Raw genomic sequence first — 27,449 nt, 5'->3', positions numbered from 1 at the left:
GTAATATACCAAATGGGAAAGAAAGAAAAGAATCCCCACCTATAAAAGAAAAAGAACAATGTTAGGCCATCGCAGTATTCTACGTCAATGGAATAGCTGTACAGTAAAGAAAATGTCTAAACAAAGAGTAATTTGCAGCAAAAGAAGACTGTCTTGTTAAGGGAACAAATTGCAATGGTTTAATGTTATCAGAATGCTTTTATGTATGTCTTGAAATGAAGTTGCCTTGAAACGCACCTGCTGAGAAAACTCTATTTCTAGCAAAACAGCTCAGAAGAGAAACTTCTTTTGAGGGTCTGGAAAGGATTGAAAAAATAAATCACAGACTGGTTGATGCCATAGCTGAGCCCAGTCTGTGCTGTGGCATGTCTTGTGTTCAGTCACAGCCTTTAGCTGTTCTTGGGTTCCACTCTGGGTTGGTCTTGCTGCCTCAATACAGCGATGAGTACAGAGACTTTAGGTCTCTGAAATCACCTGAAATTAATGGAAACAGGAGTTTTTACAGCTGTTTCAGCAGCAGGCCTGTCCAGTGGTGTCATTTTTGTCATCTCTATCCAGCCAGATGTCAGCTCAAAAGCTTGACAAGAAGCATGTCCAGTGATCAGACTGCCTGTGCCACAAAGCACGGCTGTGTGCCAGGAACGGGCCTGAATCCTGGATCTCCTCTTGAGTCAAGCAAAGTAAGAAAGAGTTTGGGTTCTGTCTGTGAACGGCTGTGGTCAGACATTGGCACTGGTGCTTTGCAGGCCAACAAGCAGCTTTGTGGTGTGTAGAGCCAGCAGAGGATAGAAGCAGCCCAGACCTGGGGAGTGGAACATGCAGACCTTCACTGAGGACGTGTGTCTTAAAATGCGTGGCATCGAAGGTCTCGTTTAAGGCCAGGCATGTTTCCAGACAACAATGGATATCTTGTCTCATTTTCAAAGGCAGAACTTCCTAGCACCCGCAGAAAGGGAAAAATATCCCTGCATTTTCAAACAGTGTGATTTAGACTTGGAAACTGAGAGCTTTTTACATTTGATCTGGATTTAAGAGATACAGATGATGATTTTTCTGGCCTTTTTGGACTAGGTTTCTGCACACATAAAACTTTGAAAGCTGTGGAGTTTCACTTTAAAAGCTAAATCACATTTAAATTGTGAGGGCATAGACTAGCCCATGAAAATGCTAATGCTATTTTTCTGCTGTTTAAATGCCAGCCAGCAAAAGCAGAGCCAGGGACTTGTGAGTCCCCACTGAACGGTCTTTATTTTTTATTTTTTTGGCTCTTGGCAAAGTACAACTTTCTCACTAATTTGCTAAGAAGAAAATCGCTTTGGGGCATAAGCCTTCAACAGAGGACTTAAGCTCATTTTCAGTAACAGCATAAACTTAATTTCACATATCCTATAGTTAACACACATTAGCGTTGGCAGACTGTCTTTTAGGGTTTCGTCAGTGAAAAGGAATTCTTTTGTATGTATGAAAAATGTCTTGAATGACAAGATAATGACAAGCAGGAGGGGGACCAACTTTTTACACAGCCTGGTAGTGATGGGACATGGGGGAATGGCTTTAAACTAGAGGAGGGGAGATTTAGGTTAGATTTTAGGAAGAAAATTTTTACTCAGAGGGTGGTGATGCCCTGGAACAGGCTGTCTGGAGAGGCTGTGGATGCCTGTCCCTGGAGGTGCTCAAGGCCAGGTGGGATGGGGCCCTGGGCAGCCTGAGCTGGTGCCTGGCAGCCCTGCCCATGGCAGGGGACTGGAACTGGATAATATTTAAGGTCCCCTCCAACCTAAGCCATTCTTTGATTCTGTAATTGCAGAGTACTTCATATTTTCACATATGGGTGAATATAAATGGATCAGGTTTGCAGGAGACTTGGAGACACTAACATGGGACTGTTAAACTAAAATTCATTGTGATGCAGTAGACATGTCAGATGGAAGTTTTGTCAGTACAAACTTCTGAGCTATATTCTTTCGTAAGGGTATAACTTTCCTGCCAAGCACAGAATGTAAGTAGAAACATCAATATTAGAGTCAGCAGTAGCCAACCTAAAAGTTTAATGTGTCCTCTGCATTTCTGTGAGTCATCTGTCAGCAGCTGCCGGCAGCCGTTTGCAGAGACCAGCACATGGTGAGCTGGGTTTGGTCAGTTCTGAGGTGCATGCATATATGTCTCCTACAGGCTGGACACTGCCCATTAAAATCACTGAAGAGTGAGCCTAGTCTCCCTTTATGTCCTTAAGTAGACTAGATTTATAAATTGCAACTTTATAAAAACCTCATTATGGTGGTGGGGCTGTTGTCTCCCACGTTTTAGACTGCTTTTGTTTTATTTTTTTCAAGCTCCTCAAAGAGGAAATGTACATAAAACCAGCCAAACAAAAACGCAGAGATTAAAATACAGGATGCTTGTTGTGGCACTCCTAAGATTTGTAGGGTCCAAATTCCATGTTCCCATTTCTTTTTTTATTCTGCGGTATTTTCTGTAATGGCTGTTGCATCGCAATGCCCTGATTCCAATGGGCTCAGAGCAGGAAGGGAAGAAGAAAGGAGGCACAGAGGGACCATGTTTGCGTTTTCTTTTTTTTTCAATTAAAAAGCCTTTTTAAAAGTAGGAGTAGTGGAAAACAGTTTTGCCATAACCGTCCATATTTCTCTATTTTATACATCCTTAAAGTCTTTTCCAATGTTATTGATTTTTCATTAGGTGCACCACGTAAGTGCAGCCCACAGATGTGTTCCATGATCCCTCCGTTCCTTACTGCAAACTCTGTCTCTACTAAGGGGCAGCATTTTAAGGAGTGAGAGCTTATTTGTATAGGAGACTGAGACAGCACTGATGAATCAGTTAGTGTTTCTGTTGTGTATTTGAAAGATGTGCATGTATATTTAATATGTTCTAATATTTGATCTTCTGCATAAATAGTTTAGCTAGATTACTGGTATTACTCATTTGATGTATTGCTCCCTTAGAGCTCGCATTATATACTAATCCGTGTTGAGATCAGGTTAATCAGGTTAATAACACACAGGATTTTTTCTGTGTTTTATTTCTATAAGTAACTTGGGATGCTGAAAGGTTTGACCTACCTTCTTCTCAGAAGCTGGTTTTCTCTGGAATAATGAGCTGACACCATCTGAAACCTGTTCCAAAGGCAGCCTGTTTCTAGGCGCTTTGACAGCAGCACATTGGGGTGAGGACATTGCCAGTGCATGACAGCACTGCTGCTTAATTTATATGGGGACCACAGTGAGAGAGCAGGAGGGTGTGAAAGAGTGCTGTAAAGAGGCAAGGCATTTAGTGGATACTCCTGTTACTGAATTCTTATTGTTTAGATCAAGGCAACAAGCTCCACTGCCACCCAGCACGCAATGGGGCAGAGGCCACAAAAGGGTGTTCTGACCTGCAGGATGGCCTCTTTGCTCTGGGGTTTACTGCATGACTGAATAACCACCAAATCCCTCACAAGTGTTTGAGGAGACGCTGTTCACTGTTCTCCTCCTGGCGACTCAGGAGTAGACCTGAAATGGTTCTTCCCTCCTGCTTCCTAGGTACAGTGTCCCAAAGGAAGATCATTTTTCGCTCCGATACACAGGATTCATGACACTTCCCATTGCAGTGTCCTGTTTCTGGCACAAAAGTGCTAATGAGAACAGTAAACGACAATTAGACATGCAGGTGCAATTGGTGTAATGAGGAATACAGGTGAGGATTGTCTCAGTTGTCATTTCCATCACATTAAATTGCAAGCCTGGCATCTTGTGCGCCTTCCAGCAATGCCGATTCTGAGCATTAAGGATGAGCCTGGTGGGAGCTCCTCAAGCAGCTGTTTGGTAATTCTGGCCAGGAAGCACTCTCCCCGCAAGCAATATCACACTCTGCTCAGTTTGTTAAATATATGGTGAGGGATTTACAGGCTCAGGCTAGAAGAGCTTGGTAGTGTAGCTCTATATCATGCTAAAAAAAAATATTCGCCTCCAGAGAGAGCAATCCTTTCAAAAGTTCTGTGGTACAAAAGGTGCTGGGTGCACATTTCCCCTCAAGGGACAGAGGCTGTCACCTGCATGTGGGGCAGAGCTGAGTGATCCTGCAGCCTTTCTTATGCTCTTCAGACAGGCAGGACATGGTATGAGCAGGATAAGCATATATTTCTGTTGGTTAAGCTATCTGCCATTGACTTCTTGTTAACAAGGCTAACTGTTCAGCTACCTGGTGCTGCTTTATTTGTTATGGATTTGCTCTGCCTGTATGCCAGACTGGCCAAAGCAGTGGTAAGGCATCTTAAAAATTAGCCCTGCTGGAACTTGGATGTACATTTGCTGTTGAGAGGTTGTATATAGTAGCATCTCTTTGCTCAGAAACACTCACGCAGACAAACTGCAGATCCCACACAAGCACCTATCTTCCTCTTTTGATGTGGGAACTTTCTGGGAGAACAGCAGTAGTCACTAAGAAGAAATAGAACAAATCCAGTTCTTCGTGTACCACTTCTTATTACCCAAGTAGTATTACAGCATGAGGTGCTGGGCAGGCTGTTGAATTGGATTAGATCTTGTGCTTTTGCTATTCTCATGGAAGTTATCAAGCTTCCAGCAGGTATGTGCATTTGCCAATATACGTGCTGCAAAAACACCCACAGAACAGTGTTAAGAGGAATACTCTCTTTTGTTGCAGGTTACGATTTTGCCTCCTTGCTAACAGGTTTTTGCTGTATCTTGAAAATAAATCTCTTGGAAATTGCCAGCGTGGGCCCTGCTGCTTGATCTTACTTTCTTTCCAGATCTTTCCTTGAACATTCGGTGAGCATTAAGTTGTTTAACAAGGTATGCCAGTTGGCAATGTAAATACATCTTTTATTCCCCTGCAAAGAACTTTGAAATAAAAATGTACAAGGCAGTGAAAATTAATAGGAAGGCAGTACTGTATGTGCTAATTCCACTTTACTCCTAACAGTTCTGTGGAAAAGGCAGCAAGCTTTTTTTTTGTTTTGCAGCAAGGCGTGTGGCTTGGCAGGGTGGGCGGTGCAAACTGCAGGCGCGGGCAGACAGTGTCAGTAGGATGCAGCCCCTGAGATGGGAGTGTTGCTCTGTGTGGAATCTAGTTTGTAAGATTCTGAAAAAATCTGAAGCTGAAGGAGAAATTCTTTCCATGATTGGTGATACACAAAGTAAAGTTTCCATTATGCACCAGAAGAATTTGAAGTGAAAGGCACAAAATAAGAAAACTCCGCTCTTCATCCTCTTCCTTCTTTATTTCCACAGCTGTGACTTCCCAGCTGCTCCGGGGTCTCCTGAACCCCGGTTCTCTCTGAGCTTTGCCCTCTAATGGAATCCTTGTTACCACTCACAGGAGGGGAATTAATAAAAAACCCTCAGTGTTAACCAAGGCTACAGGAAATCGCTCCTGGGGATGGAGCTTAAGTGTTAATCTTTCAGCTGTTAATTGGCACTCCTCTGGACACACAGGTGAACCCCTCCTGCAAACACTCACCTATTGGACACTGTCTGTGCTTCACTTGCCATTTTCATTTCTTCCTTGGAGCTCTCCAGGCCACCTCACCATTCATCTCTAATGCTGTATGTACAGCGGATTCAGCATATCATAACTGAACATTTCCCTTTTCTCTGCTGCCCAGGATGGAGGTACAGAGAGGCCTTCCCTTGATGCATGCTTTAATTTTGGTTTGGTTTTGTTCCCCCTGTTCCATAGGCTGTTCCTCGTTCCCTGTCCCCACTGCCTGCTGCCTCCTTTGGGGCTGGTTGTGGGGTGGGGAGCACAGGGCTGCAGCAGGGCAGAAGGAAAGGGCTGCCCCATAACCAGAAGCTTCGTGCTGAGGCCGCTTATGCTGAGAGTGGAACTGCACTTTTAACATATGTTTAATTACATAATCCACCGTGGTGTAAAGGTACCTGAGCTGGCAGTGAATGAGCTGCCTTCCTCATTCCCTAAGTCCCAGATGCAGTATAGCTTCATTAGCGTGGCAGAACACCCAAACTAATGAGTTTGGTTAAAGCTGATGCTGCTATATTGCCTTCCGTTCTGATGCATTTCCAGCCAGCTTAGATATCTAAGTGCTGCTTTGCATGACAGAGATAAACCCTAAATAACCTGTGCAGTGCTAATGGGGAGTCCATGAACAAATGTCTGTTTCCTGTGCTACCTTCTGGTCACCAGACTAAACCTGTTAACAGCTGACTTGGTATTCTGGATATAAGGTGTGTTGCTGTGTGCAGCCATTGCACTACTTACTGTCTCGTGGAAATAGTGGGAGTTCGCTGATCTGAGCTGAAGGGAAAGGAGGCAGACAGGTTGTTCTGGAGTTGAAAGGAGAAATTTATTTCACTGCAATTTCTGTTCATTTGAGGGTTTGTTTCTTTTTTCATTTTCTTTTCCCACTTTTTCTTTTAGTACTCTTACCAGATGTTGAGAACATTCGTTGTCATTCCTTAACTAACTTGAAAGCCTCAGGTATTTAGTGCTTCTCTAAGCTGTAAATCTGAGAAGCCCCTTTGGAAATAGCAGCTACAATATGCTAACAATGACTGCATCACACAATACATTGAGATGAAAAGGAGATTGTTTTCTTGATCTCACGTCAGAAGACTGGCATGTCTCTTGGCAGAGCTCATTTGAGAGTTGCTCTCTGTAATTAAGGAGTGTATCATCATGCATAGAGGGCATGGTTGAAAGAAGGTCTCTCAGAGACTGAAGTGAAGTAGCACGGACAACCTTAATTTTTGGCATTTCCGAATGTTCAAATCCTTGGTTTACAACTTTAATAGTTTTTCTTTCTGTGAAATTATTTACAAGCAATTTCCTGCTTGATTTCTTGTATCGATATTCTCAGTCAACTTAAAGCTGTCATCAAGTGACATGTAATTCTTGGTGAAATAGAACATCAGCAAGACTGGCCCAACTTATAAATTGGATTGCTTGCACACTAGCTATGCCTGTAGGTTGTGGGGTTTGTTTTGTGAGTCTCCCCCCCACCCCACCTCCCCTTTTGGTTTCTGGATTATGAAATAGTGCATCAAACTATCAAACTAAGAATTCTAAGATTAGGGGTTATCTGGTTTCTTCCTTTACAGTACACTTCTTCTTTCAAGCCTGGAAGAGCTATTTTAGTCTCTCCCCTTGTATTTGGCTTCATGATTTAAATCTGTCTGATCTATTTATGATTATTAGTGCAATCAGCCGCCCTCATCTTGGACTAATTAATTATGATAGTCCTGATGACTTTCTTCTGGAAGCACAAAAATAACTTGGATAGGCAAAAATCAAGGAAAAAGACTCCAGATGAAGATGCTTTTCTGCATTCCAGTCGTATCGTGTTCACGCATTTCTGGCGGATGTAGCAATTCCTTCCACAAGTGAGACACCGGAATGGCTCGGTGTGGAAGCAGCTGTGTTTTCTCAGTAGCAATCTGTAGGACTCCAAAGCTGGAAGCAGGTCTGCAGCACTGTCTCTGTTGTGCTTTAAATCAGTGGTATTTGTGCTTGTGTAGATAGCATTTCCTACAATTTAGTGGGGTTGAGCGCAGTCCTGCAATAGAGGGATTGCAGTCCTGTCTTATTGCCACATGGTGCCAACTGTTAATATTACACCAGTAATTCCTAGATCTGTGGTAAATACAGAATAGATGCAGGAAAAATACTAGGATGGAAACACATTCAGTTGCTTTATGCTGCACTGCATAAGATGTTGATGTCCTCAAGAGTGAATTTGATGAAAAATTCTTGAAAGAAGGCTTAGATCATCTGGTTTATGGGCAGGCCTCAGTATTCCTCCTCTGTATGCCTAGACCGAAGTCAAACAACTTGCTTTTCTGTAAAGCCACTCTGTCTGAAAGACAATCATAATTTTCCACAGGTTAATTAGTGCAACAGATAGGGGACAGGGTGGAGCTGGGTAGTGAGCAACGTGAGAAGGGCAATAAAGATGTCCAGGAGTTGTAGGACTCCTCAGATAACTGAAGTCGAGTGTTTTGTCTAATATTTCAATTTAGACTTTCAAGATTTCGAAATGTGAACAATGCAGAAAAACAGCTTTAAGCTGTTCCCAAATAGTTCAGTATAAGGTAACAACATCTATGTCATTCCCTTTTATCTTGTCTAATCAATGTTAGACTTAATGCAGCATGACTTTTCAAGTGATTAAGGACCTGGTTGGGGACATTAACAATGTAAAACTTTATTTGCATTTACACTAATGATTTTATAATGAGAGTTTTATTATATTAATGAAGACTGCTGAGAGAAGAGGGGAAAAACAAAGCTGAAACTCCCCTAATGTCTTTCTTTAACAAAGTATCCTCTGCTAAGACTTTGTTGACATAGTTACTTGTTTACATAAAGGAAAATATGAATGTTTGGAACTATTAATTACTGAATGCTCAATGTACTTTATGATAATTACTACATAAATTATTTTAGGAGGGTTTTTATGGAAAACTATTTATACCACAATTCAGAAGGGAGATAAAAGTACTTACATAGCTGCATTTGTATCATAGTGGTGCAGTACCTCAGTAACAAAATTGTAGGATAAAAACACCTGTGAGAACAGCTTACCTCTAGGAAGACGTATCCTGTACCACTTCCAGATGCTGCCTGAAGGAGAAAGTTAAAAACAGGTAAACAAAAAAAAAACAGAGCAAAACAAACCGTACTGTTGGAATGGAATACACTTCTTTTGAAGCAAGTTTTGTCTGGTACTGGGGAATGTCATAGGGTAGGAAACAAAGAAGCAGCTTCACTCAGCCTGCTTCGATTTTCAGTGCAACTCTGAGGTAACCTTCATGTAAATAGCCATATATCAGCAGCTTGCTATATTTTCACAGCTTATTTTTCCTAAAACTTTTCTGAAAAGTAGGAGTTCAAAACATGTTATCTTTCTTGTAGTTGTGTCAGGTGTAGCCCTGGCATGAAACAATGACTGTTAATAAAACAGAGAAATCCACTGAGAATGTAATGAATTTGATTATTTAAGGAGAAAAAAAAAAAAAAAAACAACATTGCAAAACCTATCCATAGTGTTTTCATTCTATTTCATGTCTTCACCTGAGCTCTCTTGTTTGATTTCCTCTCTGCCTCCCCTTCCCCCAGAATAGTTAGGATCAGCAAGCTGGTTTTCTGTAATTTTTGCAAATGATTGGTTAGAGTAATCAGGTTTCTTGGCAGACAGCCCTAAAAGTCAGCTTGCTGTCAAGAGATTTAATTTCATTGCATCTTACTCTAACACACATGATGTGACCTGTATTAATCAGGAACAGAGCTTGGGGAATTAAGGATGCAGTTAGGCAACAGGAGACCGTAAGGCTCCCCAGAGCACCAGCGGTTTGTAACCCGAGTGTCCTGATAGAAGCAGGTAAACATATCAGATGAGATCTGCTGGGACTCCTAGAGCAGCCTGTGTTCTGCAGTGATCTGAAGTGATGCTGCTGGATAAGATGGCTCAATGAAGTGATATTGGGTGGCATGTTGGACATGTGCAGGCTGTTGGCTGGAATCCACATTGGCAGAAAGCAAGAGCTGGAAGAGAGAGAACCCAGAGTCCCAATTCTTTTGAGGTCTTTTCCTAACAGCATAAATCTTGATTAAAGTACAGTGACCTCTGGAAACTGTAGTTCAGCTCCAGCTATGACATAATGTGATTTATAGCTCTGAATCAAGTATTCTGCCCTGATTTCAGCTGGGGCAGAGTTGATTTTCTTCATAGTGTCGTTACGACAGTGCCTGTGGGTACCTGTTCCAAGGACTACTGAAGTGAAGACAAAGATACCAGCTGCAGGCCCTCACGACCTCAAGTCAATCCAAAGAAAGTTGTTGCATTGGCTTTAGTGAATGAGATTCCTTCCTGAGAACATTTCATAGATGCAAAGCTGTAACAACGACTTTAGGCAATGATGTGTACATTCAGTAGAAATTATTTAGAGCATACAGTTACAATCAGACTGAATGAGTGAAACTGTAAAGTGGGTTGTTCTATTGAAACCATAGTTCCTTCTTACAGTGAAGGATAATTTTAGCACATTGAATATTATAACAGCATAGCAGCATGAAGTAATCCCATAAAAACTGTTTTAAGTAGTCTATTCCAAATTAGAGATCTCTAGTTTTGAACTTGTAACACCTATTAATTAGCCTTTCTGTCAGACTGCTTCTTCGGCAGTGTCCCTCATTACTAAAATCTTACACTTACATCTTTCTGCACAGGTTACTAGAAATGCGTCATGATCCCAAGCCCTAACTTTGTAGTTTGGTGAAGGTAAATATTTATGGTCTTGGAAAATGCATGTTGTCATTTTCCATCTACAGCTCTGTATAAACAGAGCATTTAAGTGGAAATGCAAATGTTTTCCCTTCTGCACTTCTGCGAACACCTGGAAGATATATAATAGCAAAGTGCATTTTTTTCAGAGGGTTTCTTGAAATCAGTTTAAACTTCTCTAAAGATTCTAGCAGGAGGCAGCTGAAGAGAAATGAAAAAGAGTCATGCCAAGGAAATTGCATTACTGTCATTGTTAATTTGGTTTAAATAACCGTGAAAAGTAGTAGTTCATTCTCTGTTAAAATTTCCTATTGGCTTAAGCCAACTGGTGAATATTGTATTTGATAGACTCTGACATGAAGTCTTTGTTTAAATATTTATCTTTTGAATAGCCATGTTTACAGCTAACACCTTCCTCTGCCTTAAACTTTAGCAGTAACGTAATATGTTCCACTTCTGAAGTTGTCTCGGGTGAAACTGTATTAGCAGGTGAGGTTTTATAATGTTCTCTAGATGTCTCCAATTATGTGCTCAAATGGAGGTCAGTACTTCAAAGATCAAGGTAGAAACACATGCTATCAAAAAACATTCACCCTTGCCTCTTTGTTGGAGCCTTTTGGACTCTGCCGTAGAACAGCTTTCAGTATCAGCTGTATTCCATGCTGGCTTTTGAAATGGAGGTCTTATTGGCATCCTGCAAGTTGCTCATCTTACAGAGCTGTTTGGCAGTCCTCCCCATTGCTGTGGATGTTGCAGTGTTCAGGCTGACACTTCAAAGCCATCAGCACTGCAGAACCAGTGTGGAGGAAGGCTGGGCCATTGCTATGTCTTCCATGGGAATAATTGAGTCAGTACTTTGGGCTTGGTTTCCTTCTCCTTTACTGTATCTCCCAAACTGCAAAATACTTGTGAGTACTGAGAAAGAGCAACTGGAATAGGCTACAAGGCTTTGCGGAATAGGAGTGCTTCCCCTCTAGTGCCATGTAAAGGAGCATTGAGAAGCATCTACTGTCATATAAAGGATCTGTTAAATTTATTGTGTCTGCGATTGTGGTTCAGAGAACATGCTTGAGCAGGTATAAATTTTGGTGGAGTCAGCAGGGTCTCATAAAGATGTCTCCAGAAAGCCTGCAACTCTTGAGTACTGAACTTGTTAGTGTTATAGTATCAAGGGAAGGTATAAATCTGTTCTAGGTGCCGCATCTGTCCCAAGTGTATGTGAGTCCATTTGGCACTGGATGCTGTTGTTACAACGTCAGCCATAATGAATTCAGGAAAGATTAAGCAGGATGTTGGTTGTTTTAAAAAGAGAATCTCTGATGGCTGAGATCCAGGGAAGCGTGGATGTGCAGTGCTGGGCTCAGAGCACGGCAGCACGCAGGGCAGCGGGTGGCAGACGTGGGAGCCAGCCATGCCATGGGCAGGGAGCAGCACAGGGCACAGCCCAGTCCTTCTGCATGCCTGGCTCTTGGTGCTTCAAGGAGCCTCTGCTCATTCGAGCGTGAAATACAATTGCAAATCCTCAAAAGCAGCAGGGGAATGTATTTAGTCTCTTTACCTGGAACAATGAAATCCAAATGTTTTTTTCAGATGATGCTCTCAATTATACTTTTGCATGCAAGGGTACTTTTCCCAATTGTGAATGCTTTAGGCCAAATAGCTGCAAGATTTCTTTCGGGTTTTTAGTTTGTTTGTGTGCGTTAAAATGATTCATCTTGGTGAAACTGCTATGGGATTTTACCATATCAATGTGTATCAATGAACTGCTCTGAAAGGCAAGCCCTCCTTTGCCCCAGGTATTTTTTATCTCCACTGCCAGTGAAGGAAATTGACTGATAGCAATTAGTCTTACCAGTGGCACACGTGCTAGGCTTATAGTGAATAAGTTCTGCAGGCTTTGTCTGATTTAATTCATTTGTGTCTTCCTAGGTTAATCGAATAGTTGAAAGGAAGGTGATCAGAGAATGCCAGGTTCTATGAGTCTATCAGTATTCGGAACAGTTGTTTCTAGCTCTGCAAATTCACTTGAGCTGATGCACATACATTAAGAGTAGTGTTTATTGCCCAGGCAGATTTTTATTTTGTCTAAATGCAGTGATCTCGCAATTAATGAAGCTCTTAGCAGAAGCACTGCAGGAAGCAGTGTCCTTCACAGAAAGGCCAAAGTCATTTCACGTAGAAAATTTAATGCTTTAGAAAGATGTGGAAGAAAAAGCAGCCTGATACTCAAAATTGCACTGCATAATTTCTGGTTTTGTGCATTTTTAATTGAGTTATTTCTGATTTTCAATCTACTAACTATAAGCAGTTCCTTCTAAGTGCATCATATACTTTTCTCTGATCTTGAAAATGCTATTTTCTAAGGTGTCTTCTAAGGGTGGCATCTAAATACAAGTCACCTTTGGTCAGCGATACATCTGCTGTGGTGGTGCAGATGGCTTTCTAAAGGAAAAACAGCACTTGTTTTGTTCAGTGCAGAGTTTGAAGGAATTCAGAGGTGTTCAGGATTGTTGTTCCTAACAGCAGGTGATGCTTCTGCTTCTAATGGTCAGCATCCTAAAATAGTGCTAGCAGGTGATGATGTCCAGATTGTCCTTTATATCCCATCTGCTTTAGCTCTGCTTTGGAGAAGTTTTACAAGACCTGTAACCTGAAGAAGAGCAGTTGCAACATCAGAATGAATCTTGGCCTTAGCCCTTGTAGCTGTGTGTGCAGGGTACACAAGAAACCCAGCGGCACTCGGTCATAGAGAGGACTGCAGAACTGCAGGCAGGCAGGACAGAGAGCTGGAGGTTTATTGGAGAGAGCAGTGAAATTCCATCCTTCTAATATGTAAAAGTTAAATAAGAAAATAATTGCATTAATCTCATTAAGGTTGCTTTGTTTTAACAAGCAATAAAATTTATAAATAATTAAACAACTTGTGAAGCCATGTGCATGTGAGTTATTAATGCAGGCCTAGGGCACATTGAAAGTCATGGTGTTGAAGGCAAATTGACTTTAATCAAAAGACTTGCATTAATTACTTAGTCATTCCCACCCCTATCTTTTTCTTGCCATGATAATATCAACTTTCTTTGTTTAGTTTTGCTTCACGTGAGCAAACAAGAACATTTTGGGGACAAAAAAAGTTGAAAAGTTGCAGTATAGGTTTTAACATAATTAAATTTGCTGAAGTTGAGTCTGTTACAGTCCCCAGCCACAGTGCTTGGATTTTGAATGTCCATGTAGAGAACTTCAGCTCTTGGAGTTCCCCCAGCACAGTCCCTGATGATGATGGGCAGAGTTTTCATACATGATATGTTAATCAAAATGACTTCTGATGAAGCCTGGTAGAAGATTTTTGCCTGAACTTGTATGAGTCAAGCAGAGAGAAGCCAAGCTGTCCTTAAATTCATACCTGGATTCCTATTTATTGTTTTTCTGCTTCTTCTTGATCTTGATCCTCTTGCAGGCCTTCAGAATAGCTGAAATGAAGCCCTGGGAAAAGCACCAGAATGAAAATGAGCTTGAGTACTTCATATTTCTTTAGGAGAAAGTTGTGTGATGAGTCACCTAGAAGAAAGGAAGTGGAGGAGCATCTAGGAATATGGCAGAAATTTGTTTATAATCCAAGTTTCTTCTTCAAGGGGTTTACTCAGCTCATTCTTGGACCATGTCTGCAGGCGCTCAGCCCAGGTTCTGCCACAGACACAGATACTGAGCAGCCACTCCCATTTCCATCCCTTAGGACAAGGGTAGCCTTCCTGGGCTCTGGGCTTTATTGGAAGACCTGTGTACCCAAACCTTCTTCTTTATTTCTCTGTTCTGAAATCAAATGCTGTGTTGCTGCTTCTAGAAATCTTGCAGTTAGGCATGATGCAGACTGAAAAGCTGATCCTCAGCGCTGTGCTGGTTTAATTGCTAAATGAAGACAAGCACCTGACAAAAATGTTAGCAACATGACTCGTACCAGATGCAGAGATGCTTATTCATTCAAATGAAGCAAGATTCTAATTAACAGGAGTGGATTTGATTGTGTAGGCTGTTCATGCTAGCGTCTGTCTCAAAGATTCTTTGCAGAAAAATCAAACCCTGTCCTTAACTGCTGAAGAGCTTCGATGCAATGCAAAAGATTTACCTGGTGAAGCAAGTTTCAAGACTTGTGATGAATAATTTGTTGGTGGGTGAGAGTGTCGCTTATTTTCCAGATCCTATGGCTAGCTGTGGGGAATGGTAGGCTCATATGGGTAAAACAGGATCTCTTTATTATGTATACAGTAATGATACTGAGCACTGTGGTTAAAAATGATCTCTGCATATAGATGGCTGTGAGTCATCCACCAAAGTGCGTCCTGCAGCCAGGATCCTGAACTTCCAACCCAATGCTAAGCTTTACTGGTGATGCTTAAGCAAGGAGTTAGGCAGAAGTTAAGCAAAGTGTAAATAATGACATTTAGCAAAGTAACATCAGCTCACAGTTTTTGAAGAACAATATTCTGGGAGAAACTTGCATGATTTCATGAGTTTGACATATTCCATGCAATAGCATTTGAATGACAGCAGTGAATTTTTTTTTGTCTTGGTGGGGGTGAGGGATACTGTCTGGTCTGCTTTAAAAAAGAAAAAGAAAGATCTCATGTAGAGGAGACATTCAGCTCCTCTAGAGTTCGCTCCGCTATATTGGAGTCATCACAACCTAATAAACACTTGATAACAGGCACGTCGGTAAGTGAAGTGTGTGGATGGAGATGATCTTACTGACATCCCACACAGCTTTAAAAATGTGCCCTACTTTAAACTGTAATAAAAACATCAATGGAGATACATTTTGCAGTGCCTGTATATCTAAAGTAGGATAGACTGGACTAGCTCATTTTTCTGAGTTTCCAGGGAATGCATTCTCATATGCATATTTTACAACTGTTTTGACAGCGAGTGCATAAACATGCAGAATAAATACAACTATCAGCTAAAAAGTATCTCTAGACATTGTCATTTTCATTTAGGTTTGCTGATGATATACAAAATAATCACGGGAATATATTTACTGCGAGTAATGCAGGTTGCTATGGTATATTGTAATATTAAAAGCATAAATTCCCTCATATGGAGAAAGGACTGTAGAATGCAAAAACTTCAAACAAGTGGAGGAAGCTGTCAGTGCGTGCCATGGACAAGGCTTCACTGTAAAGGTGGCTTTGTTCAGGTGCTTGATACCATCTACAGAGGGATATCCAGGGCTGTGCCAGCTCTAGAACTGCCCGAGGTGGTTGCTATCTCCACTTCCAAATGTTAATAAATCCTCTATCTTATGAATTATTTTTTGTCTTATCAGGAATCCTTGGAAGCCCCTACCTGCCTTACTCAGTAGTAGTAAAGCAGTTCATACTGTTACAGAAGATTCTAATAGTCCCAAAATAGCACTGCAGGTGTAAACAATTGCTCCCTAAAAATGTGCGAATGCAGTTAATGCTGAAAAGAATGCACAGAAATTGTGAAGCTGAAGCCTTAAGAAACACAGTCATAGTGAAGGGAAGTGATGGTGATGGGAGCAGCTCGCTGCAGAGCCCTTGGTGAGCCCAGCCCTGTGGTCCCCTGGGACCACCTCATCCCCACCTTAGAGGCTGCATTTTGGAAAAAGGAGCATGAGCTCATGAAGGAATTGCTTTTAAAAATCCCCTCCCTTATCACCCTCGAGGGAAAAGATTTGCATTTCCATCTTTTTAATGCTCATTCCTGTGCTATTTATAAGAACTTGTTTTGTAATCCCAGCACTTTATGAACCTTAATTACTCTGAAATGTGCATCATTGCCCTTTACATGGGTTATATAACACACAGCAGAACGCACCAAGCTGCTGGTGTACTTTGGTTGCACGAGGGATGAATGAGGCCTGCTGTGTGCAAGCCACTGAGCACAGTGTTCCAACTGCTCTTCTCCCTTGGGCTCATTGCTGGCATGATAACGTGGATCTGAAAAACACCCATCGATATTATCTACTGGACACAAAAGAACTGAATGAGGAATCTAGTGGTGGTGTTTTTTCCTAAATTGTTATATAGCATTAATGATTAACTTAGAGAAAAATGCGGTCTGCTAATTGTGGGAGAAGTACACATGGCTGTTTCTTAATTCATTCCAACTTCGCTGTTTTCTATGTTCTATACCTTCATGAAGGCACTTATACTTCCTTCAGATGATAACAGCTGGTATATGAAGGAATGAATTTTAAAACTGAAGAACATCTATGCCACAGGAATGAAAGTGGAAACTTATTTGAATGTGGTATATGACTATGAAAACCTTAGCTGTATGAGAGGAGGGCAGCAAGGTATTCAGGCATCCATCGTGTCTGCCCTGCCACACTGCTGCCTGCAGCCCTATGGCACTCTCCCTTTATTCCTTCTAACCTTCACCTTCTTAATATTGGCTCTTTGCAGCAGAGGAAGGGAAGCTGATTGTCATAGCCAGCATTTTACATACAGCTGTGTATTTGGATTTGTTTTTACTTTGTCAAATTAAATAAATTTGATTGAAGCCCACTAAAGGCTTGGAGGGGAAAAAAATGAACACAAGAGTTTGTGAATTAGTTAAAGAATGCAGTATGTGTGAGAAAGGATGGTCAGCAAGGATTCTTGCTTCCCTCTTTGCTAAGTGTGAAGGAAAGTCTTGGAAGCGTGCTACAAGTGTACGTTGGAGTTAATGGGGGTGGCATCTGGAACAGCCAGTTTCAAGGCAAGATGAGAGAAAAGCACTTGGTGCACAATAATGTGATGTGCAAGGTTTGCCATGCAGCAGCCTCAGAAGCCCAGTGCCCTTCCCAGGAGCATCCACCTGTGAGCAGGAGGATTGCAGTGCTGCGCAGCCACTGCGCTGCTTTGGTGCGGCGCTTCCCTGAGCTGCAGCCCAGCATCCCCCCGTTGCCATGTGTTTAATGGAGAATGGATGCACATGTCAGATCGTGTTGTGTGAGGCAATATTTAGGTCTTAAGCAACTTGCTGTAATTACTGTACATACTTTTGACAGGACAATTTTTTATTATTTTTTTTCAAGAACAAAATTACTGGACACATTTTGAGGCACTAATATAATAGTATGAAGTCGATATTAAATGCGCAAACATCTTAGTAAACTGAAAGCTTTAATTCTTTGGTTAGATGGCACAATCTGTTATCCTAAATTAAATTTCTAAAGGAGTATTTTTTCCAGATATTACATACTTCATAGCTGACAGGGACACCATCTAATTAGCTATTTATATGCAAGGCATACCGGGGGATAATTAGGAACATGGATTATGCAAAGGCAATCAGACTGACAGAGGGCAAAGGAAGCTAACATATTAAATCAAGTTTGTATATATGCTTATATGGTTTATCATGTGTCGTTTGGGTTGTATTACATTAATACTTCATTTAATATGTTGTTATGCATATTACTGTAATCCACTAATTTGTAAATTAAACATGCACCCTCCTAAATACAGTATCTGTTGGCCCAATGAATTAGTTAGGCCTGCAGGAAAATGCTTAATTAAGTTACATATGTATTCCACCTCTCAGGAACTGCCCTGCACATCTCTAATACATCTGTTGTCTGTGCTCAGGTCCAGGCTTTATGGGTTATTGCTGTCCCCAGCATATCTTATCACATACTCAATGTTTGGATTGCCAAAGCAATAGTGGGTGCACTTTAAAACGTGTGGGAAGTAGTTGCTGGGTCAGCCAAAAAGAGGGTGAAATGAGGAAATGTTCTTATCTGGAGTTACAGAGGGGAGAAACGCCATGTGTTTGAGTGCAAGCAGATGGGAGAAGAGGGTCATTTGTTGTCTAAAGATGTGTAACATCAATGTGCAACTTAGCTGATGTAACTAATAGGAGAAGTAGGCTCCTAAATGAGCTGCTCCTGCATGCTCTAAAGATGGTTAATTTCAACCATTTTTACCAAATCTAAGTTGTCTGGTCAGCCAGGTGCTGTCTCACTGAACAACAGATTGAACATCTCTCTCAGGTGTGTAAGTAGATAAGCTTCACCCACTTTGTGACCACACTGGGCAGTCAGATGTTTTAAACAAAGGGTTGGGTGGTTCTGAATGTCAGCCCTACATACATTCATACACCTACACAGGTCAATACAGATATTTCTAAAAATTTAAAATTAACAAATCTAAAATTTGTTTCATTGGCATCTGGCAGGTCAACAGGAAAGCTTGATGAAGTCTTAAGTGATTCCCCTACTTTAATGGACAATTACCTTGGAGTTAAAAGAGTATGTGTAGTCTGTCTCTTCTACATTCTGCTAAACTTCAAGAAGAAATTATCTTCAGATTTTATGATGAAAAGAATGGCACACTCTCTTGAAGGCCTTACTGTAGGAAAATCATGTGACAGAAGCAGAGGATGGGTGAAAGCAAGGGATGGGAGTGTTTGTACAGCATCTGTGAGACTTCGGTGGCCTTTGATCTAGGAGGAAAGAGGAACGTGTGTGACACTGAATGACACACACAAGCAGTGCTTGGTTCAGATTCATAGCTTTTGTTCTCTTCCATTTCATTCTGATGATGTGGCCGAGCATTTGTGCATCAGTAATGCTGCTCCTGGGGAGCCATCAGCTGTGTTTTCACCCAGAGCTGATGTGCTCATGTAGGAGTCTTAGACACAGCTGGTGCTGAAATTGCTTTTGAGGAAATACACAGGTAACAGCCCTTCCTCCTCACATCTGGCTGTGTCTGAGCCACAGTGGCTCCAGCTGGGTATCAATGAATTTGGGTGAGGGGCAGCAGGGATTTCCTCTTTGTAGCTTAGACCTCTTCAGAAAGCTCTTGTGGTGAAACCGGAGCCATCCTCCAGCTCTCTGCCCCTATTCTGCTTCTGAGAGCCTGCTTCCCAAACACCACAGCCTCTCATTTTATTCATGCCATAGCCCTAGCTTCAGTAAGTTCACTGGAATATGAACCTTGGCATAAATGAATGCAGAATTTGCCTCCTGGACTTTTGTATGCTTTTAATATTTATTCGTTGGTCTATAATAGAAGAATATTTGTCATCTTAACTGAATTTCTGGATGAGAATCAATGGATCATTAGTTTTAATTACAATATATCAATGTCATACTAGTGTAATTTATATCTAATGAAATTAATGTCTAGGGTACACTCCACTGTCATCACTAAATTCTTCATGATAACTATAAATATCAAAACCTGCTTTCTTTACATTATTTACAGGTTGGTTCATCTCATTAAACAGACAGCACTGTGAAGGTGATTGTGTGGCAGTGTTGGATGAGGCTCATCCAGCAGTGAGCAGGGAGCAGCTCATGCAGGGAGTGGTGGATGGGTTGCATGGTGTGCAGAAAGGCTTGGGAATCCGGGAGCTGAGATTTGTTCCTGCTATTGATACTGCATTGTACTGGTGATCTGTTCCCAAGTTTCTCAGTTATTCATAGCATCTGTATTTGTCTTTTTTTTTCTTTCCCCACATGGAAGTGTTTGATATAAACAAGAACAGTTACTATGTCACAGGTATTTGTTGTCATTGTTAATAACAGTGTTTCAGGCTTGTTGTGCTGGATCAGGCTCTAGAGGTGGTTACCTGAGCTGTCTGTAATGATCACCCTCAGCTTGCATATCCCACAATTAAACCATCTCAGCCAATTTCAGTTCTGTAGCGACAGCACAAACACACGTCAAGACAAACAGCAAATGAGAGCCCACTGACAGGCAGTTAAAACAAAACTGATTAAGGGTACAATAAGTCATGCTTATTACTGTCTCACAGGTGGGCAACAATAACTGGTTAATAATAGATAATAAAGCAAAATAAATAATTTGCATGAAATGAAAGTAGGTGATATTTCACTACTTTAAGAAGGGGTTTCTGGAGTACATCCCACACTCACCTGCAGCACTGATGCCACAGCACAATTCCCAGCAAAGGCTGCTCAGTGCTCAGAGTGGAACTGCTAAGAGAGAAACAAGGTTATCTGGGGCTGTGTTTGTTTATTTATGACCATCTGTTTTCAGTCCACTCAGAGCTAGGAGGGAGGGTGCCTGTTCACCAGAATGTATGTAGACAGAACTTGGTAAATTTCAGCTTGTGTTGGCTGCTGCTGGATGATGGATGATTTTCCAAGTCTAGATGGTAGTGATGTTGCACTGATTCACTGGCAAGTTCTTCATTCTTTTACCACAAGCTCTCCTCTCCAGTTTAAAGAGACTCAGTTTGAAGCTTAAATCTTCAGCATAAAAGCAAACAAAATCTGCTGGCCACTGACAATATGCAATTTCTACAGCTTGAGAAAATGCTTTGCTTTGCTCCAAACTAACATGTTGTTCTAGCTAAACACAGCTTCCTTTACACCTATACACACCACGTCCCAGGCAGCCATGCAGATTGTTCTGAGCGTGGCATGCAGCTCTTATTTGTCACTGATGAAAATGCACTGTAACAAAGTGACTGTGTTGAAAAATCGTGTTTTGTAGCGGGGAATTTGCTCTGCCAAATAGTGTTATGGTGCTTTTTTTGTGTCTGTTGTAGTTTTCGTGGAAGTAAACAGGAGGCATTACTTTTGGAGTGACCTATGTAGTTTCCTGTTCTTGAAGGCTAATTGATTTTAATATTCTCTGTAAGAGAGTTGTGTGTTTTGTGTGCATTTACAGCAACTAGCTTGCCTGTGTAGTTCCCCAAAAATGGGACAATTGTGTGTTAATTTCATCTTAATTATATTTCATGTTTGGTAGCAGCTATAATGTCTATTGTATTCCAAAAAAAATTTAGAAGGTTGCTCGTCTTCTTATTATAAGAGTTATAACTTGTGATAATAGACTAAGAATGTTTTTTAGAGAAAGAAACTAAGCCCATCAGGAATGGGAAGTAATGCAGTGTGGATTCCTTCAGATAAATACTCATGATGAATTTTTTCTCTTCTTTGCAGTGCGTGAAATTCTCTGAAACATCTTCAGCTTTGCCTTCCAAAGATTCACAAGAGATTCAGGCAGAGTGACAGTGAAAAATATTGATGTATCAATAGCCTGGGACCCTGCTTGCTCTGTTGCCCAAAGCATGAGAGATCCCAACAGGATGCTCCGCTGCTCTTAGTCCAGTACTGGTTTCAAGTCTGCAGATGCTGAAGGTAAGTCTTGCTCTGAGCTTTGCTGCCTGGTGCCAGTGCTTGCATTGCTGCTGCTATTTCCTGTCATCCAGACCAGATCAAGAAGCAGAGGTAAGAATCTTGAAACTCAATCTTGTTACATGCATTATTCCTACAATTCTATACACAAAATATTTTCTCTGTAGTCCATTACATTCATCATGTTTAGATGAGCTTGACTATGGTCAACAATCTATTTCTTTAGTTATCTGATTATTGACTGCAATGAGTGTTGGTATTTCGTTTTGGAAAATGGAATTTCCTACTGTTTTGTTCCCATTCTGCTTAGGTGAAATATTACAGCTTCATAGATGGTAAATTAAATGTCAAATATAATTTGGCATCCAAACCGTGAAGTCTATTTCTGTCCTCAGAGCAAACCTGACAGATGCCTTCACGTACTGCCTTTATAGAGAGCTATACAGGATAATAAATCACTTTTTAGTGTGTCACAACAAATGGTTCAGTATAACTTCTTTATGAAAGTTTAGGATTTTTATAAGTGCCTTAAAAAGAAACATATTTTTATACAGCTACAGTCCTGGAGCTTCTTCAGTCAGCTTCAGCTGTCTTCTTTGTTTTCTCCTTAATCATGTAAACGTGCATCTAATTTAGGTGATTAAAGTAAGTGTGAAGTGCTTGGTTCTGAAGTGTTTGATCACACCATTACCATGTGAAATGTCCATAACTCCTTTTTAAAGATAAAGCACAAGTAAAACAATGGGAGAGGGATAACTTGTTTAGGAGGACTGCAGAATTCCCTACATGAATCTCACCACTTAGGAGAGGTAATCTGTGTTACAAATCTCTATTTTATTCTTTCTACCAAGATGGGTCCCTTATGGCTGTCAGTGATGTACGTCCAGCTGTTGCATCACGTTCTGCTCACTCAGAGGAACATTTCAAAGTGCCAAAAAGTGGTTATTACATTATTTAGAAAAGAACAAGAGAAAAAACACCAACCAACCAACCAAGCAATAAAACCACCCATAAACTGGCATCCATGCTGCTGCTGTCAAAACATAACCAATATGCCTAATGCAGTGTCCTTCTTGAGGAAAATACGAATTGGAATAGAATTGACATAATGTCTGAAAATCAAGGACATGATCATATGGTGAGTAACTTGCCACAAATACATTAGCCATAATAGCAATGCACAGTGCTTAAAATAATGTTTGGCCATGCAGAAAAATGTCAGTGAGTGTCTGAATCGATAGTGACGATTAGAATTGCAATAAACTACATAGTCAACCAAAGTCATTGTATCTGGGTAGATCATAACAGACTTTAGTCATAGCAGACTCAGTAATGTGCAGAAATCCTGAGCTATCAGAGTCAACAGCAAAAATGATTTTTCTTTACCTAGTGTTTATTTTGTCATTGTTTTTTCAGCCTCTGTAAGTACATGTCAGCATTGACCATTACAGAGATAAAAGAGCCTGAGTAGATCACTATCTGGCTGGAATGCTGTCTTCAAGCTTTCAAAATAGAGAGATTAAATTTGTATGCTGGGTCATTCATGCAGTAAATACGATGAAGAAGCAAAGCAGAATGTTTTATATAGAATTGATAGTATTTTCAGAATAGAAATATGGGAGTTAATATATTGGATCAGTCCAGTATCTGTGTAGTCCAGAGCTATCACAAATAGGTTTAAACCACAGGTTTCAGAGGCAGCCTAAGGAAAAAGCAATTGTCATCTAAGCTGCTCCACGGGGAAATTTCCTTCTGCCTTCAAAGATGGGAAAAACACCAGAAACTTCCCCTGAAGCACAGGAGCTTATATCTCTTCTAAAGCATTTGAAGACCGATGCTTTTGTTTGTTTTGCATTTATAATTACAACTCTAGATGTTATCGATATTCGTTCTCCTCATGAGCTTTTCAGACTTGCAGTAATATTGAGTCAAGAAATCTTAGTCTGACTGTTCATTTTCACCATCAGTTTCGAGAATAACATCTACCGCTGCTGGCAAAGAAGGATGTCAACTTATTAACTTTGTTCCCCCTTTGCAAACTGGGAGCAGTGGCACAGTTACTGCAATACTGTTCTTTTGTCTCAAAATATCTGTGTCCTCAGTACATCAGGAGAGAGAACCACATTGGTTCCTAAGCGGTGGATCCAAGGAGAGGGAAGCAAAATGTCATCCTGAAATGTTTTCCCCAAGTGAGCAGCAGCACTAGGAATACAGCCCTACCCAGCAAGGCCCACAGGCTGCCCAGCAGTGTCATGTCTCTGCCAGCCACCACTCACTGATAAGTGTGACAAGGGATACAGCTTGTCTGGTAGTACATTTTATTTCTAGTTGACAAAAGGTGATTTTTATACTGAATTGCATAAAACACATTGATATGCAGATTAGTATTTCCTGACAGCATATTTACAAAAAAAAAAAAAGGAGGAGGAGGAAGTGAAACAAAAACTTTCCCCAGGAAAACACCCTGTATTCAAGATCATATTCATATTCATTTTAACTTATTCTCTTGTCACTAAATGGGTTGCTCCAAATCTTGCTTGCAGTAATGGATGGATAACTCTTCCTTCTTGCAAAGATGTAGCATGAGAAGCTATGTAGAATGGAAAAAGCTTTTCAAGTGTCACACTAGCATGAGAGAAAAATGTGGTCTCTGATTTGAAGACAGTTGCAGGTGTTTAACCGTTTGTATCTGTCCAAGAAGTGGAGGTTGCTAAGTGACCAGTGTATCTAGTCCAATACAGATTCCCACAAAGCGTTTATTCCTGTCCCTTTCTCCTGCAGGGACCAGTTGGTGTTGCATGGGTCCCGAGTGTGCTGATGTTTGCTAGTCCCAAAACACACAAGTGTAGCCAAAACATCCTTGGCACATAACTTCAGGCAATAGATTCTCCACAGATTTTTTTGGAAGTTGCTGTGAAATTTGTGGCAAACCATAGCTGGTTCTCATAATGCCAACTGGCCTTTGAACAAACACCTGAAGGCAAGCAGATAGCTCAGTGTGTGCCATCCGTGCATGGCTGGAAAGTTCTGTTTCTTTACTAGATGCACTGGGAAGGTGTGTGATAATGTACTGCTACTGCTCAGCAAAGGATGCTTTGTAGTAATATTGATGGACAAAATTCTACCCCATTAATGACTTAATCTATATTGTAAATAGAAAGGAATGTGGCTATAGAAGAAATGTTATATATTCAGAATATTATTGTGTGTTGTATGAATGTTTTCATTGGCAGATGAGTGCAGTAGCCAAATAAAGAGGGAATGAGGCTCCAGCTCTGCTCATAGCTATGCAGTGGCCTTGTGCTCTGCATTGGAAGTATGAGTGTTATCAACAATTGCCTTGCTGAACTGCTTTGACATGGCTTGTAAAAAGAGTATTAGTGCTTCTATTTGATACCGTCCTTACACGGTTTTGTTTTATAGAACAGTAATGAGAGAGAATTATGTGCATATATTTTGATGAGGCAATAAGATGTGGCTTCTTCACACTAAAATATTCATAGCTAGGGGTACCTTTCCCATCAAGCAACTGTAAAAGCTGAAGCAAGAGATTGAAATTTACTGTCTTTCTGAATTGTTTGTGTGAAGGTTTTTTTCAGTTTGCAGCTCATCAGATTGTTTCACACTGCAGGTGCAAGTATTTACACTGCAAACCAGATCCTTCAGAAATGGTATAAATGTGGCTGTATCTGAAAGACCCTCCAGGTGTGTTATTTTGGGAGCAAATTGAGCTTGGGGGTGAGCTGGGAAGGAACTGGATTGGACAGTTTAGCACTAAGAGTTAAGGGCAGCCCCAGCAGCGAGTCACGTTTTTTACTGACTCTGATCTGAGATGAGCTGAGATTTAGATTGTAAGATGTGGGCTCTGAGTAAGTTAGAATTAAGTTGTGCAGTAGAGCAAGGCTCTTTGCAAGGTTTGTTTGATGCTCATTTCCAATCTTTCAGCTGAAGTCATGCAGTATGCATTCTTAGCCTACGTGTGACCTGTTACAGGACTACATAATGCATTGCATGATCACACTGTCAGTTCTGTCTAACCTGTCATTTACTAATCTACCACGTCTATATATCCTAGGTCTTTTTTCTTGCTTTAGTATGTTTGACTACGAGGCGTGTTCTGTGGAACTGCCACTCCCACTTCTGTGCCATCCAAGATGATATATTTTCCTGCTTCCTAGGGGCTACTAATCCTGAAACGTTTCCATCAGGTTTGCAGAGGCACATCTAGGGTGTTATGCTGGAGTGCTTTGAACAAACAACTTCTCCTAAGAAACTCGTGAATCTTCTTGAAGCTATAGCTATGGTTCTGTCCTTGATTTTGGTCAACTCTTTCCACATACATTCTTTTCCTTTAATGTTCTCTTTTTTAGAGTTTGCTGTCTTGTGTTGTGACTATGTAGAAGATTGGTTACCATTCACCTACAGTGTCTGTGAAGAGCACTGCACGAGGTCTTTTGACAAAGGAGCAAAACAAGAAACATAGTTTTATAATCTTTAATTATCACTACAGTAGAAGCTAAATTATGTGAGCAACCATATCCCAGGCCCCAGAAGGGGACTCGAGTTCTGTAAAAAGAGATTTTCTGAGTCAGACCTGACGCGTCCCCACTGCAGGCACCAGCTGTGCGGCCGTGCACCTTCACAAGGCTGCTTCTTTACCCTTCACTTAATGAGCAGATAGGCCAACATATCTTCTAAAGGAACATTCATTATAATTCTAATTAGTAATAGGTATAAAACAGATTTGCATAGCTCAAGGAAGAAAAACTCCCTCCAAGAAATGCTAGAGTTTTACTGGCTTAGGGAATCGAAAGCTTGATTCTCTGAAGCAAATCTTGTATTTTCTGCTGCAGTTACTGTTTTGTTGGTGGTGTTTTTAAAATACATTTATTGTTTATTCTAAGCCCTTAAATGCCTTTTAAAGTCTCAAGTGGCTGATTCTGTACTTGGAATCAAAATGCAGCTGATTTCAAATCAAAAGGATTTTATGATCCAGCAAGCTGTTCTGGTGATACAAGTCTTTGAGCTGATATTATGTCAAGATAAACTGACAAAAGAAAACCAATACATGTATTTTTGTATTTCTCCGTGTTATGAAACATACAAGGCCAGAAAATCTGTCATTCTCTGTGTCTGTGAAGTATCAAACACCTTTTCATGATTCATAAATAATGAACATTTGCAAGTATTTGTTAAAATTATATTACAGGAATAATCCCTGGCATTCACATAATGTCTTGAATGATCAAGTGTTTTACAGACATTAATTAGAGTTGATTTGGATCAGTGAAACAATACTGAGACAGGTCTATTAAACAGCCCATAGTGAATAATTACAGTATTGAAATCATACTTACCAGCATTTTGAATTGCATTGTAGGAATCGTGTACATGATCTGTGGCTGCCAGAAGTGTTTACTGGCCTGAGCACTGTTCTGACTTCCAGTTCTATGTAATTGAAACCTGGCATAGAAAATAGGAGTGTTATAACTGTAGCTGTTTGTTTTACGCTGAAAGAGAGATAGAATTTTAACATATGTTGAAAGAAGTCATATTTGTACTTCAACACGTATTCAGTGTTTGAAAGCAGTATGTGGCAGAAATATGTCTAATCTAATTGCAAGTAACTCAGAATTCAGTGGGAGAACTGGATATTCAAGCAGTAACTCTGGAAAGATGTTTAGAAAATCACTTGATCTTGGTCTTTCTTTCTGAGCTTATGGTTGTATCCGTTGTCTTTAATTTCTGCTTTACAGCCTTGGAAAGCTGTGTCCTGCTCCACAGCTAGCACTCTGTGAAGCTATTTTCATACAAATATGCTATTTAGAGGAACGATTTCCATCAAGTCATTTAGATTTTAATACTCTTTGCTGAATTTAGGATTCCTTTTAAACCTTTATTCAAAGCTAACAATTGAAATGCTGCACAATAGTGTGCTTCAAAATTCCCAGTGCCCAGCTTGCTCCAAAGCGTAATGGACTTTCGATAGCATGTTGTGCTTTCAGAGGAAAAACAATCATTTAGCCCATGGCATGGTAGAGAAAGTATTTTTATTTTATATATGAACGTGTGTGC

At 40.7% G+C, this 27,449-nt stretch overlaps 1 protein-coding gene across 9 annotated transcripts in view; it reads left to right on the top strand.

Moving 5' to 3' along the window:
* The window catches only part of TOM1L1 (target of myb1 like 1 membrane trafficking protein), a 512,416-nt gene that overhangs the window by 380,217 nt on the left and 104,750 nt on the right, over window positions 1-27,449 (top strand). For all 9 annotated transcript variants that reach the window (XM_090122138.1, XM_090122135.1, XM_090122139.1 and 6 more), the window contains one exon: window positions 21,180-21,377. In XM_090122138.1, coding sequence (XP_089978264.1) covers window positions 21,369-21,377 — 9 coding nt within the window. In that variant the 5' untranslated portion in view covers window positions 21,180-21,368. The remainder of the gene's footprint in view (window positions 1-21,179; window positions 21,378-27,449) is intronic.

The sequence above is a fragment of the Phasianus colchicus genome, chromosome 20 (genome assembly GCF_987193195.1).
Source record: "Phasianus colchicus chromosome 20, bPhaCol1.hap1.1, whole genome shotgun sequence".
Classification (NCBI taxonomy): Eukaryota; Metazoa; Chordata; class Aves; order Galliformes; family Phasianidae; genus Phasianus; species Phasianus colchicus.
The sequence above is the reverse complement of the archived record's forward strand: the minus strand, read 5'-3'. Positions and strand labels throughout refer to the sequence as shown.